At 51.4% G+C, this 17,140-nt stretch overlaps 2 protein-coding genes across 3 annotated transcripts in view; one reads left to right on the plus strand and one right to left on the minus strand.

Moving 5' to 3' along the window:
• Positions 1-1,802: 1,802 nt before the first annotated feature.
• ZMYND10 (zinc finger MYND-type containing 10) lies at positions 1,803-12,794 on the minus strand. Of its 2 annotated transcripts, XM_044273290.1 has the most exons (12): positions 12,603-12,794; positions 9,581-9,689; positions 9,362-9,478; positions 9,221-9,274; positions 7,279-7,413; positions 5,013-5,101; positions 4,843-4,943; positions 4,594-4,766; positions 4,389-4,514; positions 3,727-3,848; positions 3,515-3,640; positions 1,803-2,060 (listed from the first exon to the last, which is right to left on the minus strand). In XM_044273290.1, the coding sequence occupies exons 1-12, from the start codon at positions 12,695-12,697 to the stop codon at positions 1,961-1,963; spliced, it is 1,347 nt and encodes a 448-aa protein (XP_044129225.1). In that variant the 5' UTR covers positions 12,698-12,794; the 3' UTR covers positions 1,803-1,960. The 2 variants fall into 2 exon arrangements, with proteins under 2 accessions (XP_044129225.1, XP_044129226.1); XM_044273291.1 differs by lacking the exon at positions 7,279-7,413.
• Positions 12,795-16,935: 4,141 nt separating this feature from the next.
• Positions 16,936-17,140, plus strand: part of RAD54L2 (RAD54 like 2) — an 11,817-nt gene continuing 11,612 nt past the window's right edge. Inside the window, exon 1 of the mRNA XM_044273288.1 lies at positions 16,936-16,951. Coding sequence (XP_044129223.1) covers positions 16,936-16,951 — 16 coding nt within the window. The remainder of the gene's footprint in view (positions 16,952-17,140) is intronic.

A 17,140-nucleotide genomic window follows, 5' to 3' on the forward strand; every position in this document is an offset into this window, starting at 1 on the left:
ATGGGCCCCCTGGTTCTGGTGTAGTTATGGGCCCACTGGTTCTGGTGTAGTTATGGGCCCCCTGGTTCTGGTGTAGTTATGGGCCCCCTGGTTCTGGTGTAGTTATGGGCCCCCTGGTTCTGGTGTAGTTATGGGCCCCCTGGTTCTGGTTAGTTATGGGCCCCCTGGTTCTAGTTAGTTATGTGACCCCTGGTTCTGGTGTAGTTCTGGGCCCCCTGGTTCTGGTTAGTTCTGGGCCCCCTGGTTCTGGGGTAGTTATGTGACCCCTGGTTCTGGTTAGTTATGGGCCCCCTGGTTCTGGTGTAGTTATGGGCCCCCTGGTTCTGGTTAGTTATGGGCCCTCTGGTTCTGGGGTAGTTATGGGCCCCCTGGTTCTAGTTAGTTATGGGCCCCCTGGTTCTGGTTAGTTATGGGCCCCCTGGTTCTGGTTAGTTATGGGTCCCCTGGTTCTGGGGTAGTTATGGGCCCCCTGGTTCTGGGGTAGTTATGGGACCCCTGGTTCTGGGGTAGTTATGGGCCCCCTGGTTCTGGGGTAGTTATGGGCCCCCTGGTTCTGGTTAGTTATGGGCTCCCTGGTTCTGGTGTAGTTATGGGCCCCCTGGTTCTGGTTAGTTATGGGCTCCCTGGTTCTGGTTAGTTATGGGCCCCCTGGTTCTGGTTAGTTATGGGCCCCCTGGTTCTGGTTAGTTATGGGCCCCCTGGTTCTGGGGCAGAGGTATGGATGGGTTTGCAGCTATCAGCACCCCCCAGTCCTGATGTGAACACTTCCCAGGGGCACCATCCCCCCCATGAATATCAGGAAGCCCCTCCCGTCCGTCCGTTTCCTTCTCTTTGATCGGCTCGTCCTGTCTGACGAGCACAGCGGACACTCATCACTACGGGGGCCACTCTGTTCATCGCCCCATAATGTCGGGCGTCTCTCTGACAACCGCCTGATGTTTCTTCTTTATTAGGCCCCATTCACATGACCATATTTTTGGTCTGCATGTGATCTGCAGTTTTTTGCGGATAGGATGCGGACTCATTCATTTTAATGGGGCTGCAAACCATGCAGACGGCGCACCGCGAGCTGTCCGCATCCGTCTGTCCGTTCCGCAGTCCCACAAAAATGACAGAACGTGTCCTATTCTTGTCCATTTTGCAGACAGGAGTAGGCATTGTTACAATGGGTCAGCAAAAAAACGGATGTCACATGGACGTCATACGTATTTATTGCAGAACCGCATTGAGAAATACAAACCGCTGTGTGACCGCAGCCGGAACACATGGCAAATCATGACGGCGGGAAAGCTGGGTGCTCACCCACATGGCAGCTCAGCACGCCGCCAGCTCCCAGACACCGGCCTATTCAGGAAGGGGGGCCGATATGGGGTCGGGGGACGCCGGGCGACATCTCTGACTGATGCATGGAGGCCAGAGGATCTGGGTGCGTGATCGCTGTAGATGTCAGCGCCATGCTGCCCTGTGCCCGCCACATCCTATCATCTCGCGCCTGACGCTGCGCCAGCAGGAAGCCACAATGAGGTGTTCACCGGCAGCTCCACGCAGCGATTATAGCTGACGAAACGACACCTCACAACTACTACACCCTGTCTACAGCCTTCACAGCATGCTGGGAGTAGTAGTTACACAAGTGCCGGACAGTAACAGATCGGAAAACACACAACCCGACCGGACGTCCCAGTATCTGGAGGGAGGGGCAGAGCCATATTGCGCCATGTCTCGCCGCACGTGGTCTGATACACGACAGCAGATTCACATCTCAACAACCGCAACGATAAACTGAGCAGAAAACTCAACAATTGTACAAAAAAAGCTTTTAATGTACGGCGGCCAGTGCCGCGGTCTGGTGGGGAGGCAGTCGTACAATGCACAGGAAAAAGCCGCCCTTAAGCGTAAGCGTCCGAGAAGTTATGAGGTTTTGTCGGCAGAGGAGGCGGCGATTCTAACACGTACAGTATCACACGTGAGGTTTTATCTCTTCCTTCATCTTCTTCACAGCCGCACTCACAAGATCACAGGCTTTCTTATGCTTCTGCCAGTGACTGACCTGACACTGCCTGCGGCCGAGAAGACAGAACGTCCAGTCAAAACATTATCCAGAGCTGCACTCACTATTCTGCTGGTGCAGTCACTGTGTACATACATTACTTATCCTGTACTGATCCTGAGTAACATCCTGTATTATACTCTAGAGCTGCACTCACTATTCTGCAGGTGCAGTCACTGTGTACATACATTACTTATCCTGTACTGATCCTGAGTTACATCCTGTATTATACCCCAGAGCTGCACTCACTATTCTGCTGGTGCAGTCACTGTGTACATACATTACTTATCCTGTACTGATCCTCAGTTACATCCTGTATTATACTCCAGAGCTGCACTCACTATTCTGCTGGTGCAGTCACTGTGTACATACATTACTTATCCTGTACTGATCCTCAGTTACATCCTGTATTATACTCCAGAGCTGCACTCACTATTCTGCTGGAGCAGTCACTGTGTACATACATTACTTATCCTGTACTGATCCTCAGTTACATCCTGTATTATACTCCAGAGCTGCACTCACTATTCTGCTGGAGCAGTCACTGTGTACATACATTACTTATCCTGTACTGATCCTGAGTTACATCCTGTTTTATACGCCAGAGCTGCACTCACTATTCTGCTGGTGCAGTCGCTGTGTACATACATTACTTATCCTGTACTGATCCTGAGTTACGTCCTGTATTATACTCCAGAGCTGCACTCACTATTCTGCTGGTGCAGTCACTGTGTACATACATTACTTATCCTGTACTGATCCTGAGTAACATCCTGTATTATACTCCAGAGCTGCACTCACTATTCTGCTGGTGCAGTCACTGTGTACATACATTACTTATCCTGTACTGATCCTGAGTTACATCCTGTATTATACTCCAGAGCTGCACTCACTATTCTGCTGGTACAGTCACTGTGTACATACATTACTTATCCTGTACTGATCCTGCGTTACATCCTGTATTATACTCCAGAGCTGCACTCACTATTCTGCTGGTGCAGTCACTGTGTACATACATTACTTATCCTGTACTGATCCTCAGTTACATCCTGTATTATACTCCAGAGCTGCACTCACTATTCTGCTGATGCAGTCACTGTGTACATACATTACTTATCCTGTACTGATCCTGAGTTACATCCTGTATTATACCCCAGAGCTGCACTCACTGTTCTGCTGGTGCAGTCACTGTGTACATACATTACTTATCCTGTACTGATCCTGAGTTTCATCCTGTATTATACTCCAGAGCTGCACTCACTATTCTGCTGGTGCAGTCACTGTGTACATACATTACTTATCCTGGACTGATCCTGAGGTACATCCTGTATTATACTCCAGAGCTGCACTCACTATTCTGCTGGTGGAGTCACTGTGTACATACATTACTTATCCTGTACTGATCCTGAGTTACATCCTGTATTATCCTCCAGAGCTGCACTCACTGTTCTGCTGATGTCTCACCTGTTGCAGTACCATTCGCTCTGGCAGCGGGAGCAGCGTTTGGCGGCCTCTGCTCCACATGATCCACATTTGGGTTTATCTGGCACCAGGGCTTCCATTACTTCCATGTTATAGGTCTGCGCCCACCTGTGGGTAACGATAGATTTGGGGTCACTGTCCGTTCCTGCGGGGGGGCACATACTTATTCCGTGGCCTCTCGGGGTGACACCGACCTCTGGGCCTGGAGGCGCAGCTCGCTGTCACTCGGGGAGAACGCCTGCTTCACCTGGTGCTTCGCTATTGCTTTCCATTTCCCAGAATTCTCTCTGACAACGGAGTCCCAGACTTCTGGAACCTGACAAGGGTGAAGATACAGTGAGGGGGGCATGCTGTGTGGGGGAGGGGCAAGGCCCCGAGGGGCCCCTGTGCTGGACACGTCCCCGATGTCATGGGCCGCTCTGCCCCGGCACACCGTACCTGCAGCAAACAGTTCTGCAACTTTCTCATACACGTTGTGTTTCATTTCCTCATTATTTTCAAGATCTCTGCTTGCTGTTGGTGAACGGAACTGTCGTTTATGTTCACCAGGGGCCTAGGACCTGCTCACAGCTGACAGTTCTGCTCTTATTGTACGATCCCCCTGAGAATGTGGCGGCAGCAGAAATCTTTCATGTGCCGAGCCGTGTGAGCTGGATCAGGTCAGGCTACCATTCTGCTTCTGCATGTAACATTCTCATTCATTGACAGCAAGCCAAGATCTTGAAAACAGTAAGGAATTGAAAGTCCACCAGAAAGCTGCAGACCTGTCCATGAATGCTTGGTTTGGTTTTACGTCGTACTGGACAGGTCCTTAAAGGGGCAGCTCCCATTTGTGCCGAGCCCCCCGCTGTCCCACCTGCTCTATGACGAGCTCCTTCTTGGGGGGCGCTGCTTCGCTCACGGACAGGTGACTGAGAAAGCGCTGCAGGTCCGCCAGGTTTGGCAGCTGATCAATGAGGACGTCGGTGAGATAGGAGCGGAGCTGAAGGACAGGATAGAAAGATCAGTGACGTAGTTGGCGCGGTGCGATCCCCACGGGCAGCCGTCAGCAGGGGCGTCACCTTCAGCAGCTGTCCTCTGACGAAGCTGTCGATGTGGTACTTGCGCTGACACTCCGTCCGCAGCAGCAGGTTGTACAGAGATATCCACACCTGGCCGTCCAGCTTGGTCATCTTCTGCTGGTCCTCGGCAGGGACTGGCAACCAGCGGCCGCTCTCGTACGTCTGCATCTGACCTGCCCGGAGGAGACACTGGGTGACCTGTGGGGACCGGTGAGAGCCACGTATGGACGCGAGGTCCCGTGGCGTTACCTTTCGTCCGCCGGCTCCAGGGGCGGCTGTGCAGCAGTTCCACCAGTGCACAGGGCAGGTTGTGGGTGTTGAGCAGTCGTGTGGTCACACTCAGCGGGAGGCTGTAGAGACAGAAGGGGCGTTAGTCTCAGGGCGATAATCTGCATGGACACAACCCCGCAGCTCCTCACCTGTCCGTGTGGTCCGTGACATAGCGCAGGACGGACAGACACTTCAGCGCAATGTCAAAGTCCAAGGCCTCGGCCTGCAGCTTCAGCTCCTGGGGCAGAGGGAGGACGGGATTATCACTGGCGCACAACATGGCAGGTTTATTACACGGTGCATCAGGCTAAGGGTCCGTTGTTTCTTTCCTGATCTGTTCCGTTTTTTGCGGAACAGATCAGGACCGGTTCTGGACCCATTCATTTTCAATGGGTCCTGAAAAAAATCGGACAACACAATGTGTGCTGTCCGTGTCCGTTGTTCTGTTCCGCATGTCCGATTAAATATAAAACTTGTCCTATTCTTTTCCGCAAAAATCGGATCCTGGTACAATACAAAGTCAATGGTTCCGCAAAAAAACGGATGGCATTCGTATGTCATTACGTATGTCATACGTTTTATGCGGAATCCGTTCCTGGAAATTAAATCCTGCCCACAGAAATCACTTATTCACTTTTAAAAAAAAAAAAAAATTCAAAGAAATCCAAACAACTTTATCTGCTTTGTGAAATTTATACATGTTTCCGTTTTTTGCGGATTCGCAAAATACGGATGACATACGGAAACATTTTCAGGAACAACGGATCCGCAAAAAACTGACCGAAATTCGGGATATAGAAAAATACTGACGTGTGAATGTAGCCTAATCCTGAGTCTGTATACAGGTCAGACATCATGCTTATACTCCACTCACAACCAGAGCTGCAAGCACAAAACTGCTGATTTCCTAAAAGCTCTCCCTTTCACTGCTGCCCCTTCTGGTTCAGTGTCTGTGCAGAGCATAGTGTGCTGTCCTAGTGGGAGATGCTAGGCATGAAAGGGGCAGAGACAGAATCATCTCTGCAGAGTGGAGCTGAGGGGGACGGAGACAGAATCATCTCTGCTGAGTGGAGCTGAGGAGGACAGAGACAGAATTGTCTCTGCAGAGTGGAGCTGAGGGGGACGGTGACAGAATCGTCTCTGCAGAGTGGAGCTGAGGGGGACGGAGACAGAATCATCTCTGCAGAGTGGAGCTGAGGCGGACAGAGACAGAATCGTCTCTGCAGAGTGGAGCGGAGAAGGACAGAGACAGAATCGTCTCTGCAGAGTGGAGCTGAGGGGGACGGTGACAGAATCGTCTCTGCAGAGTGGAGCGGAGAAGGACAGAGACAGGATCGTCTCTGCAGAGTGGAGCTGAGGGGGGTGGTGACAGAATCGTCTCTGCAGAGTGGAGCGGAGAAGGACAGAGACAGGATCGTCTCTGCAGAGTGGAGCTGAGGGGGTTGGTGACAGAATCGTCTCTGCAGAGTGGAGCTGAGGGGGGTGGTGACAGGATCAGCTCTGCAGAGTGGAGCGGTGACAGAATCATCTCTGCAGAGTGGAGCGGAGGAGGACGGTGACAGAATCGTCTCTGCAGAGTGGAGCTGAGGGGGACGGTGACAGAATCGTCTCTGCAGAGTGGAGCTGAGGGGGACGGTGACAGAATCGTCTCTGCAGAGTGGAGCGGAGGAGGACGGTGACAGGATCGTCTCTGCAGAGTGGAGTGGAGGAGGACAGAGACAGGATCGTCTCTGCAGAGTGGAGCTGAGAGGGACGGTGACAGGATCGTCTCTGCAGAGTGGAGCGGAGGAGGACAGAGACAGGCTCGTCTCTGCAGAGTGGAGCGGAGGAGGACAGAGACAGAATCGTCTCTGCAGAGTGGAGCGGAGGAGGACAGAGACAGAATCGTCTCGGACTTATCTGCTGCTTTCACATTGCTGCTGACATTTGCAGTTTGGGTGGAATCGAGTTTCCATTTCTCATCAATGTCACTGATTTCAGTCAGTGAATGGAAGCACTCATTGTTTACATCTGGTGCACAGAGCTCATAGGGTGCTGTCCACACTGACACATTGAGAGCATTTAACCCCATAGTTACCAAGCATTTTTTCCCGTAGTCGTATGAGAGTTTTTTATTTGCAGGACAAGTTGTAGTTTTCAATGGCGCCAACTTGTTGTACCGATTAACGATGAGAAAACCAGCAATACCGCCACTGAGTGTTTCTGTTACACGATAACTCTACGGTCTGGCTTGGTACGGCTACAGCGAGGCCGCAGTTCTTTGTACGTTTTACTGCTCTTATACAGACATGACGCGTGTGGGGTCCAGCCGCCAGGTTCTCCCCGAGGGGGCCGCTAGAGAATAGTCTGCAGTAAATGAGGGCTTTGTCTCGCTCCCCCTCCCCCCTAAGATTGGCAGCGCACCGTGTACCGTACCTCCAGTGATGAGGTCTCGCTGGCAGCGCTCGGCAGCAGCCTGTCCTGACCTGAGCCCGACAGCAGCGACGTCAGCTTCCGATGGCAGTAATCGATGAGATCCAGCGCCAGATCCTCCGCAGACTCACACACGTCCTGCACACAGAGGGTTACACTGAGGCCACACGGGACAAACATACAGGATCTCTGCTTACTCTCAGTGAATGGCAGCGCACTGATTCATTATTCACCAGCTGACTCACAGCTGATGAGCTCGTTACAGTGTACACATCCACAGCTCACTTATTTGTCCCCCATGGGGGAGGACGCAGCGTTTTATACACTAATACCCCTATTGCCCTTCAGACTATAATCGCACCTCTTAATCCTGCACCTTTCTACTACCTAGGACTAATACACTATATTACTAACAGATAGGTGGTTTACCATTCCCAGCAGGCGGCTCGGCGGCTATCCCTTCAGAGCTAGGATTACTGCCTTGTTCCCCTACTGGCTGCGCGCTGCCAGTTCGCGCAGGGGGGCAATGTATGTTTCACTTGCTTGTCCATATAATATTATTAGAGCCTCACTGAGTCCTGGCTGTATTAAAACATCAGAGCACCGCTGCCCCCGACATGTTTCGCCGAGTTCCGGCGTCTTCAGGGGTTCGGGCAGTGTGTGCGCGCGCTCTTTTTACGGCAATTTATAATATCTGCTGACGTATAACCAAAGAGGCAAACCACCTCTGTATCCAATGGAGATACATTTCGTAAGGGATCGTCTAATCTAATTGGTAGCGGTGGGGCACATCCTCGCCTCCGCTGTCACATCTTATCTGCCCCCTCTTCCTCTATTAGTTAAAGTCTGTGCGTGTCATCCTCCCGGGCCGCGCATGCGCTAGAACTTTAACCTCCTGCGCTGCCGCCCGTGCTGTGGCGCATGCCAAGGGACTTAGTCTCCCTCACTCTCAAAATCATCTGGAGCACTGGATACATTGTATCACTTGTATCTATTATCTGCTTCTCATTGACATAACCCCCTGGGCCGATCATTAGCACATTGTGCTTCTTCAGCTCTATGATGTGTGTGTTGTGCAGTTATACATATGGATTAGCGGCTCTGCGATTACATAGCAATGGCGAGTCTGCCTCCGTCATGCTGTATCTATCGTTTTTTAAATGACTTTATTTTTGGGGGTCAAGTTACAGGAAGGACGAATAGGTAAAACCTCCATTTAGGCCCGCTGCGGCTAGGCTGCGGATAGGCTGGGGATAGGCTGGGGATAGGCTGCGGCTAGGCTGCGGCTAGGCTGGGGATAGGCTGGGGATAGGCTGGGGATAGGCTGGGGATAGGCTGCGGCTAGGCTGGGGATAGGCTGCGGATAGGCTGGGGATAGGCTGCGGCTAGGCTGCGGATAGGCTGGGGATAGGCTGCGGCTAGGCTGCGGATAGGCTGCGGATAGGCTGGGGATAGGCTGGGGATAGGCTGCGGATAGGCTGAGGATAGGCTGCGGATAGGCTGCGGATAGGCTGCGGCTAGGCTGCGGATAGGCTGGGGATAGGCTGCGGATAGGCTGCGGATAGGCTGTTCAGTCGGCAGATCCATTTTGTCTCCTCTATGTATGTCACCTCTTCGAGGACCCCCGTGACAGTGCACCGCTCTCCCAGCACAGACCCTGTCATCAGCGATGGTCGGCTGCTCGCACTGTAAACACTGGGCACCACGCGGTGTTGGCGTGGTGCATTCGCCCGTGCTGGCGGCCTCCTGCGTTACCGTCACTATGACATGTGACAGGAAACGCACAACATTCATTATTCGTTACAATGCGCCGGCCGCCATTTCAAATAACTAAGTGATATTGATTTCTGCTTCTGAAAAGTCACTGATAACAAGATGGCGGTGGGACAGGCGCCAATGTGGCTAATCAGGCCCCTCCCACTGTCCAGCATAGCCCGAGGCTCACCTTGTGGTAGAATATGGTTTCCAGAAGATTAATGATAGACGCCTCGTGATGAACCTGCAGGAAGAGACATTGCTCAGTCTGTGGCCCCGCAGTCCTGTCCGACCGGCTGCCTGCCGCGGGGGGTGGACGAGGCGCACTTACCACCATGTACAGGGGGAAGGTACTTCTGGGCTGGAAATCCTGCAGCCGACAGATCACAGGGAAGACCTTCTGCTTCCAGATCTCTACGCTGATCAAGTCATGGATCAAGACGGGAACCTGCAGAGAGCGGGGACAGAAGAAGACAGACGGACGGATATGAGACAGACAGACAGACACATAGGACATTACTTACACCGTCTGTCATACGTGTTGTGTTACCTTTCTGTGTGTCACCAGTAAATCCTTGATCATTTCCTCCTGACCAGTGGAAGCGCTGAGGATAGCCTGCATGTTCAGCTTCTCTATGTACTCGTGCTGCCTGAGCCATCTGACAACAGGATACACATGGGGTGAAATCTCATTACCAGAAAGACAGGTCTGCACCCCCTCTTCTTTAGAGTTACATCCTGTGTTATCCCCCAGAGCTGCACTCACTATTCTGCTGGTGCAGTCACTGTGTACATACATTACTTATCCTGTACTGATCCTGAGTTACATCCTGTATTATCCCCCAGAGCTGCGCTCACTATTCTGCTGGTGCAGTCCCTGTGTACATACATTACTTATCCTGTACTGATCCCGAGTTACATCCTGTATTATACTCCAGAGCTGCACTCGCTATTCTGCTGGTGGAGTCACTGTGTACATACATTACTTATCCTGTACTGATCCTGAGTTACATCCTGTATTATACTGCAGAGCTGCACTCACTATTCTGCTGGTGCAGTCACTGTGTACATACATTACTTATCCTGTACTGACCCTGAGTTACATCCTGTATTATACTCCGGAGCTGCACTCACTATTCTGCCGGTGCAGTCACTGTGTACATACATTACTGATCCTGAGTTACATCCTGTATTATACTCCAGAGCTGCACTCGCTATTCTGCTGGTGGAGTCACTGTGTACATACATTACTTATCCTGTACTGATCCTGAGTTACATCCTGTATTATACTCCAGAGCTGCACTCACTATTCTGCTGGTGCAGTCCCTGTGTACATACATTACTTATCCTGTACTGATCCTGAGTTACATCCTGTATGATACTCCAGAGCTGCACTCACTATTCTGCTGGTGCAGTCACTGTGTACATACATTACTTATCCTGTACTGATCCTGAGCTACATCCTGTATTATACTCCAGAGCTGCACTTACTATTCTGCTGGTGCAGTCACTGTGCACATACATTACTTATCCTGTACTGATCCTGAGCTACATCCTGTATTACACTCCAGAGCTGCACTCACTATTCTGCTGGTGCAGTCCCTGTGTACATACATTACTTATCCTGTACTGACCCTGAGTTACATCCTGTATTATACTCCGGAGCTGCACTCACTATTCTGCCGGTGCAGTCACTGTGTACATACATTACTGATCCTGAGTTACATCCTGTATTATACTCCAGAGCTGCACTCACTATTCTGCTGGTGGAGTCACTGTGTACATACATTACTTATCCTGTACTGACCCTGAGTTACATCCTGTATTATACTCCGGAGCTGCACTCACTATTCTGCCGGTGCAGTCACTGTGTACATACATTACTGATCCTGAGTTACATCCTGTATTATACTCCGGAGCTGCACTCACTATTCTGCTGGTGCAGTCACTGTGTACATACATTACTTATCCTGTACTGATCCTGAGTTACATCCTGTATTATACTCCAGAGCTGCACTCACTATTCTGCTGGTGCAGTCACTGTGTACATACATTACTTATCCTGTACTGATCCTGAGTTACATCCTGTATTATACTCCAGAGCTGCACTCACTATTCTGCTGGTGCAGTCACTGTGTACATACATTACTTATCCTGTACTGATCCTGAGTTACATCCTGTATTATACTCCAGAGCTGCACTCACTATTCTACTGGTGCAGTCACTGTGTACACACATTACTTATCCTGTACTGATCCTGAGTTACATCCTGTATTATACTCCAGAGCTGCACTCACTATTCTGCTGGTGCAGTCACTATGTACATACATTACTTATCCTGTACTGACCCTGAGTTACATCCTGTATTATACTCCAGAGCTGCACTCACTATTCTGCTGGTGCAGTCACTGTGTACATACATTACTTATCCTGTACTGATCCTGAGTTACATCCTGTATTATACTCCAGAGCTGCACTCACTATTCTGCTGGGGCAGTCCCTGTGTACATACATTACTTATCCTGTACTGATCCTGAGTTACATCATGTATTATACTCCAGAGCTGCACTCACTATTCTGCTGGTGCAGTCACTGTGTACACACATTACTTATCCTGTACTGATCCTGAGTTACATCCTGTATTATACTCCAGAGCTGCACTCACTATTCTGCTGGTGCAGTCACTGTGTACATACATTACTTATCCTGTACTGATCCTGAGTTACATCCTGTATTATACTCCAGAGCTGCACTCACTATTCTGCTGGGGCAGTCCCTGTGTACATACATTACTTATCCTGTACTGATCCTGAGTTACATCATGTATTATACTCCAGAGCTGCACTCACTATTCTGCTGGTGCAGTCACTGTGTACACACATTACTTATCCTGTACTGATCCTGAGTTACATCCTGTATTATACTCCAGAGCTGCACTCACTATTCTGCTGGTGCAGTCACTGTGTACATACATTACTTATCCTGTACTGACCCTGAGTTACATCCTGTATTATACTCCAGAGCTGCACTCACTATTCTGCTGGTGCAGTCACTGTGTACATACATTACTTATCCTGTACTGATCCTGAGTTACATCCTGTATTATACTCCAGAGCTGCACTCACTTTTCTGCTGGTACAGTCACTGTGTACATACATTACTTATCCTGTACTGATCCTGAGTTACATCCTGTATTATACTCCACAGCTGCACTCACTATTCTGCTGGTGCAGTCACTGTGCACATACATTACTTATCCTGTACTGATCCTGAGTTACATCCTGTATTATACTCCAGAGCTGCACTCACTATTCTGCTGGTGCAGTCACTGTGCACATACATTACTTATCCTGTACTGATCCTGAGTCACATCCTGTATTATACTCCAGAGCTGTGCTCACTATTCTGCTGGTACAGTCACTGTGTACATACATTACTTATCCTGTACTGATCCTGAGTTACATCCTGTATTACACCCCAGAGCTGCACTCACTATTCTGCTGGTAGCTTGTGGCCCCCGGTATCTGTAAGGTGTCAGTGTGTAGCTGTAGGGCCTTTCATCCGTATCTTACCCTCCGGAGCCCGTGTCTCGCAGGGGGAAGGTCTGCAGGCTCCGCACCATTCCCTCCGCTTCTCCGTACAGCAGCACCGGGCTGGACTCCATCATCTCACATGGAGCAATAACTGAAGTAAGCTGTTACTATAGAAACAGAATACACCGCTTCTGAGCACGCGCAGCATCCAGTCACCACGACAACGGCTACTTCCTGTCCGCAGCCGCATTATGTTGCGCTTTGTTTGCTGTTTTACGCATGCGCGGAGGCGTTTTCTTGCGCCTGGACTGTGATTTGTAACGTGAGCGGAAGTTGATGTTGTTCCATTCTCCTTTCTGTCCCCAGTGTTGTGTAACAGCCGGAAGTGTCCTCGGCGCCATCTTGGCACACCTTCTGCTTTGTTATGGTTCTTACAATACAATGTGCTGTGGTTTATGGATGAATAAATTAGCTCTGTGCTTGAAACCAATGACAGATTTTTTTTTATTGCATTCTATTCAGTTTTGCAAATATTTTGTCATTAGCAGATCATGTGGGATGATTTCTGAAGAGCTGCTGTATCTAAGCCAATGATGTGTAATACTGTGTGCCTAGCTGTGTATCTAATCCAATCTGTGTGATACTGTCTGCTGAGCTGTGTATCTAAGTCTACGATGGGTGATACTTTCTGCTTAGTGGCTCAGATAAGTTGACCGGCACCAGGAGATGGATGGGATGAGGTGACCGACACGGGGGATGGATGGGATGAGGTGACCGACACCAGGAGATGGATTGGATGAGGTGACCGGCATCGGGAGATGGATGGGATGAGGTGACCGACACCAGGAGATGGATTGGATGAGGTGACCGGCATCGGGAGATGGATGGGATGAGGTGACCGACACCAGGAGATGGATTGGATGAGGTGACCGGCACGGGGGATGGATGGGATAAGGTGACCGGCACGGGTGATGGATGGGATGAGGTGACTGGCACCAGGAGATGGATCGAAGGAGAGGACCGGCATCGTGAGTTGGATCGGATGAGGTGACCAGTTTCCGGGAGATGGATCGGATCAGGTGACCAGTTTCTGGGAGATGGATCGGATGAGGTGACTGGCATCGGGAGTTGGATTGGATGATGTGACCAGGTTTCCGGGAGATGGATAGGATGGGGTGACTGGCATCGGCAGATGGATCGGATGAGGTGACCAGTTTCCGGGAGATGGATCGGATGAGGTGACCAGTTTCCGAGAGATGGATGGGATAAGGTGACCGGCACCGGGAGATGGATGGGATGAGGTGACTGGCACCGGGAGATGGATCGGAGGAGGTGACCGGCATCGGGAGTTGGATCGGATGAGGTGACCAGTTTCCAGGAGATGGATCGGATGAGGTGACCAGTTTCCGAGAGCTGGATCGGATGAGGTGAACGGTTACCCGGAGATGGATTGGATGAGGAGACCAGCATCGGTAGATGGATCGGATGAGGTGACCGGCACCGGGAGATGGATCGGATGAGGTGACTGGCATCGGGAGTTGGATCAGATGAGGTGGCCGGCATCGGGAGATGGATCGGATTCGGATGAGGTGACAGGCACCAGGAGATGGATCGGATGAGGTGACCAGTTACCCGGAGATGGATCGGATTAGGTCACCGGTTTCCGGGAGATGGATCGGATGAAGTGACCGGTTACCCGGAGATGGATTGGATGAGGTGGCTAGTTTCCGGGAGATGGATCAGATGAAATGACCAGTTTCTGGGAGATGGATCGGATGAGGTGACCGACACCGAGAGATGGATCGGATGAGGTGACCGGCACCAGGAGATGGATCGGATAAGGTGACCGGCATCGGGAGATGGATCGGATGAGGTGACCGGCATCGTGAGATGGATCGGATGAGGTGACCAGTTTCCGGGAGATGGATTGGATGAGGTGACCAGTTTCCAGGAGATGGACCGGATGAGGTGACCAGCACCAGGAGATGGATTGGATGAGGTAACCGGCACGGGTGATGGATCGGATAAGGTGACCAGTTTCTGGAAGATGGATCGGATGAGGTGAACGGCATCAGGAGATGGATCGGATGAGGTGACCAGTTTCCGGGAGATAGATCGGATGAGGTGACCAGTTTCCGGGAGATGGATAGGATGAGATGACCAGTTTCCGGGAGATGGATCGGATGAGGTGACCAGTTTCCGGGAGATGGATCGGATGAGGTGACCGGCATCGGGAGTTGGATCGGATGAGGTGACCAGTTTCCGGGAGATGGATGGGATGAGGTGACCAGTTTCCGGGAGATGGATCGGATGAGGTGACTAGCATCGGTAGATGGATGGGATGAGGTGACCAGTTTCCGGGAGATGGATGGGATGAGGTGACCAGTTTCCGGGAGATGGATGGGATGAGGTGACCGGCACTGGGAAATGGATGGGATGAGGTGACTGCATCGGGAGATGGATCGGAGGAGGTGACCGGCATCGGGAGTTGGATCGGATGAGGTGACCAGTTTCCGGGAGATGGATAGGATGAGATGACCAGTTTCCGGGAGATGGATCGGATGAGGTGACCAGTTTCCGGGAGATGGATCGGATGAGGTGACCGGCATCGGGAGTTGGATCGGATGAGGTGACCAGTTTCCGGGAGATGGATGGGATGAGGTGACCAGTTTCCGGGAGATGGATGGGATGAGGTGACTAGCATCGGTAGATGGATGGGATGAGGTGACCAGTTTCCGGGAGATGGATGGGATGAGGTGACCAGTTTCCGGGAGATCGATGGGATGAGGTGACCGGCACTGGGAGATGGATGGGATGAGGTGACTGGCATCGGGAGATGGATCAGAGGAGGTGACCGGCATTGGGAGTTGGATCGGATGAGGTGACCAGTTTCTGGGAGATGGATCGGATGAAGTGACCAGTTTCCGGGAGATGGATCGGATGAGGTCACCGGTTTCCGGGAGATGGATCGGATGAAGTGACCGGTTACCCGGAGATGGATTGGATGAGGTGGCTAGTTTCCGGGAGATGGATCAGATGAAATGACCAGTTTCTGGGAGATGGATCGGATGAGGTGACCGACACCGAGAGATGGATCGGATGAGGTGACCGGCACCAGGAGATGGATCGGATAAGGTGACCGGCATCGGGAGATGGATCGGATGAGGTGACCGGCATCGTGAGATGGATCGGATGAGGTGACCAGTTTCTGGGAGATGGATTGGATGAGGTGACCAGTTTCCAGGAGATGGACCGGATGAGGTGACCAGCACCAGGAGATGGATTGGATGAGGTAACCGGCACGGGTGATGGATCGGATAAGGTGACCAGTTTCTGGAAGATGGATCGGATGAGGCGAACGGCATCAGGAGATGGATCGATGAGGTGACCAGTTTCCGGGAGATAGATCGGATGAGGTGACCAGTTTCCGGGAGATGGATAGGATGAGATGACCAGTTTCCGGGAGATGGATCGGATGAGGTGACCAGTTTCCGGGAGATGGATCGGATGAGGTGACCGGCATCGGGAGTTGGATCGGATGAGGTGACCAGTTTCCGGGAGATGGATGGGATGAGGTGACCAGTTTCCGGGAGATGGATCGGATGAGGTGACTAGCATCGGTAGATGGATGGGATGAGGTGACCAGTTTCCGGGAGATGGATGGGATGAGGTGACCAGTTTCCGGGAGATGGATGGGATGAGGTGACCGGCACTGGGAAATGGATGGGATGAGGTGACTGCATCGGGAGATGGATCGGAGGAGGTGACCAGTTTCCGGGAGATGGATAGGATGAGGTGACCGGCACTGGGAGATGGATCGGATGAGGTGACCAGTTTCTGGGAGATGGATAGGATGAGGTGACCGGCATTGGGAGATGGATCGGATGAGGTGACCAGTTTCCAGGAGATGGATCGGATGAGGTGACCAGTTTCCGGGAGATGGATAGGATGAGGTGACCAGTTTCCGGGAGATGGATAGGATGAGGTGACCGGCATTGGGAGATGGATCGGATGAGGTGACCAGTTTCCGGGAGATGGATAGGATGAGGTGACCGGCACTGGGAGATGGATCGGATGAGGTGATCAGTTTCCGGGAGATGGATCGGATGAGGTGACCAGTTTCCGGGAGATGGATAGGATGAGGTGACCGTCACTGGCAGATGGATCGGATGAGGTGACCAGTTTCCGGGAGATGGGTCGGATGCGGACAGTTCTATCCACTCCTATTGGACGTTCTGGCTGGTTATTGCCCCTCATACATGGTCCCGTAGAGTATTGTCGGGTGAAAACTCTGGCGGTCTATTATATGATAGATTTACCAGGGAATGCGCCGTACATGGCGGCCTAGTACTATCTATCGGTGGTGTAGCGCATGGTCCATTTCATGGGTTTGTCTCTGGCGATGACGCATTCTGCCATTATATCATCTGGTTATTTTGCTATTAAAGAGGACCTTTCATCAGGCTAGCTCTAGTCTAATTATTATCCTACCTTATAGGGCGGCCCCCACTGATGCCATGACACTTATTTTGTTTTCCTACAGAACCCCCCGTTCGTCCGCTGTTGGCCCTGTATAT

This window comes from Bufo gargarizans, unplaced genomic scaffold (assembly GCF_014858855.1).
Source record: "Bufo gargarizans isolate SCDJY-AF-19 unplaced genomic scaffold, ASM1485885v1 fragScaff_scaffold_573_pilon, whole genome shotgun sequence".
In the NCBI taxonomy this organism is placed as follows: Eukaryota; Metazoa; Chordata; class Amphibia; order Anura; family Bufonidae; genus Bufo; species Bufo gargarizans.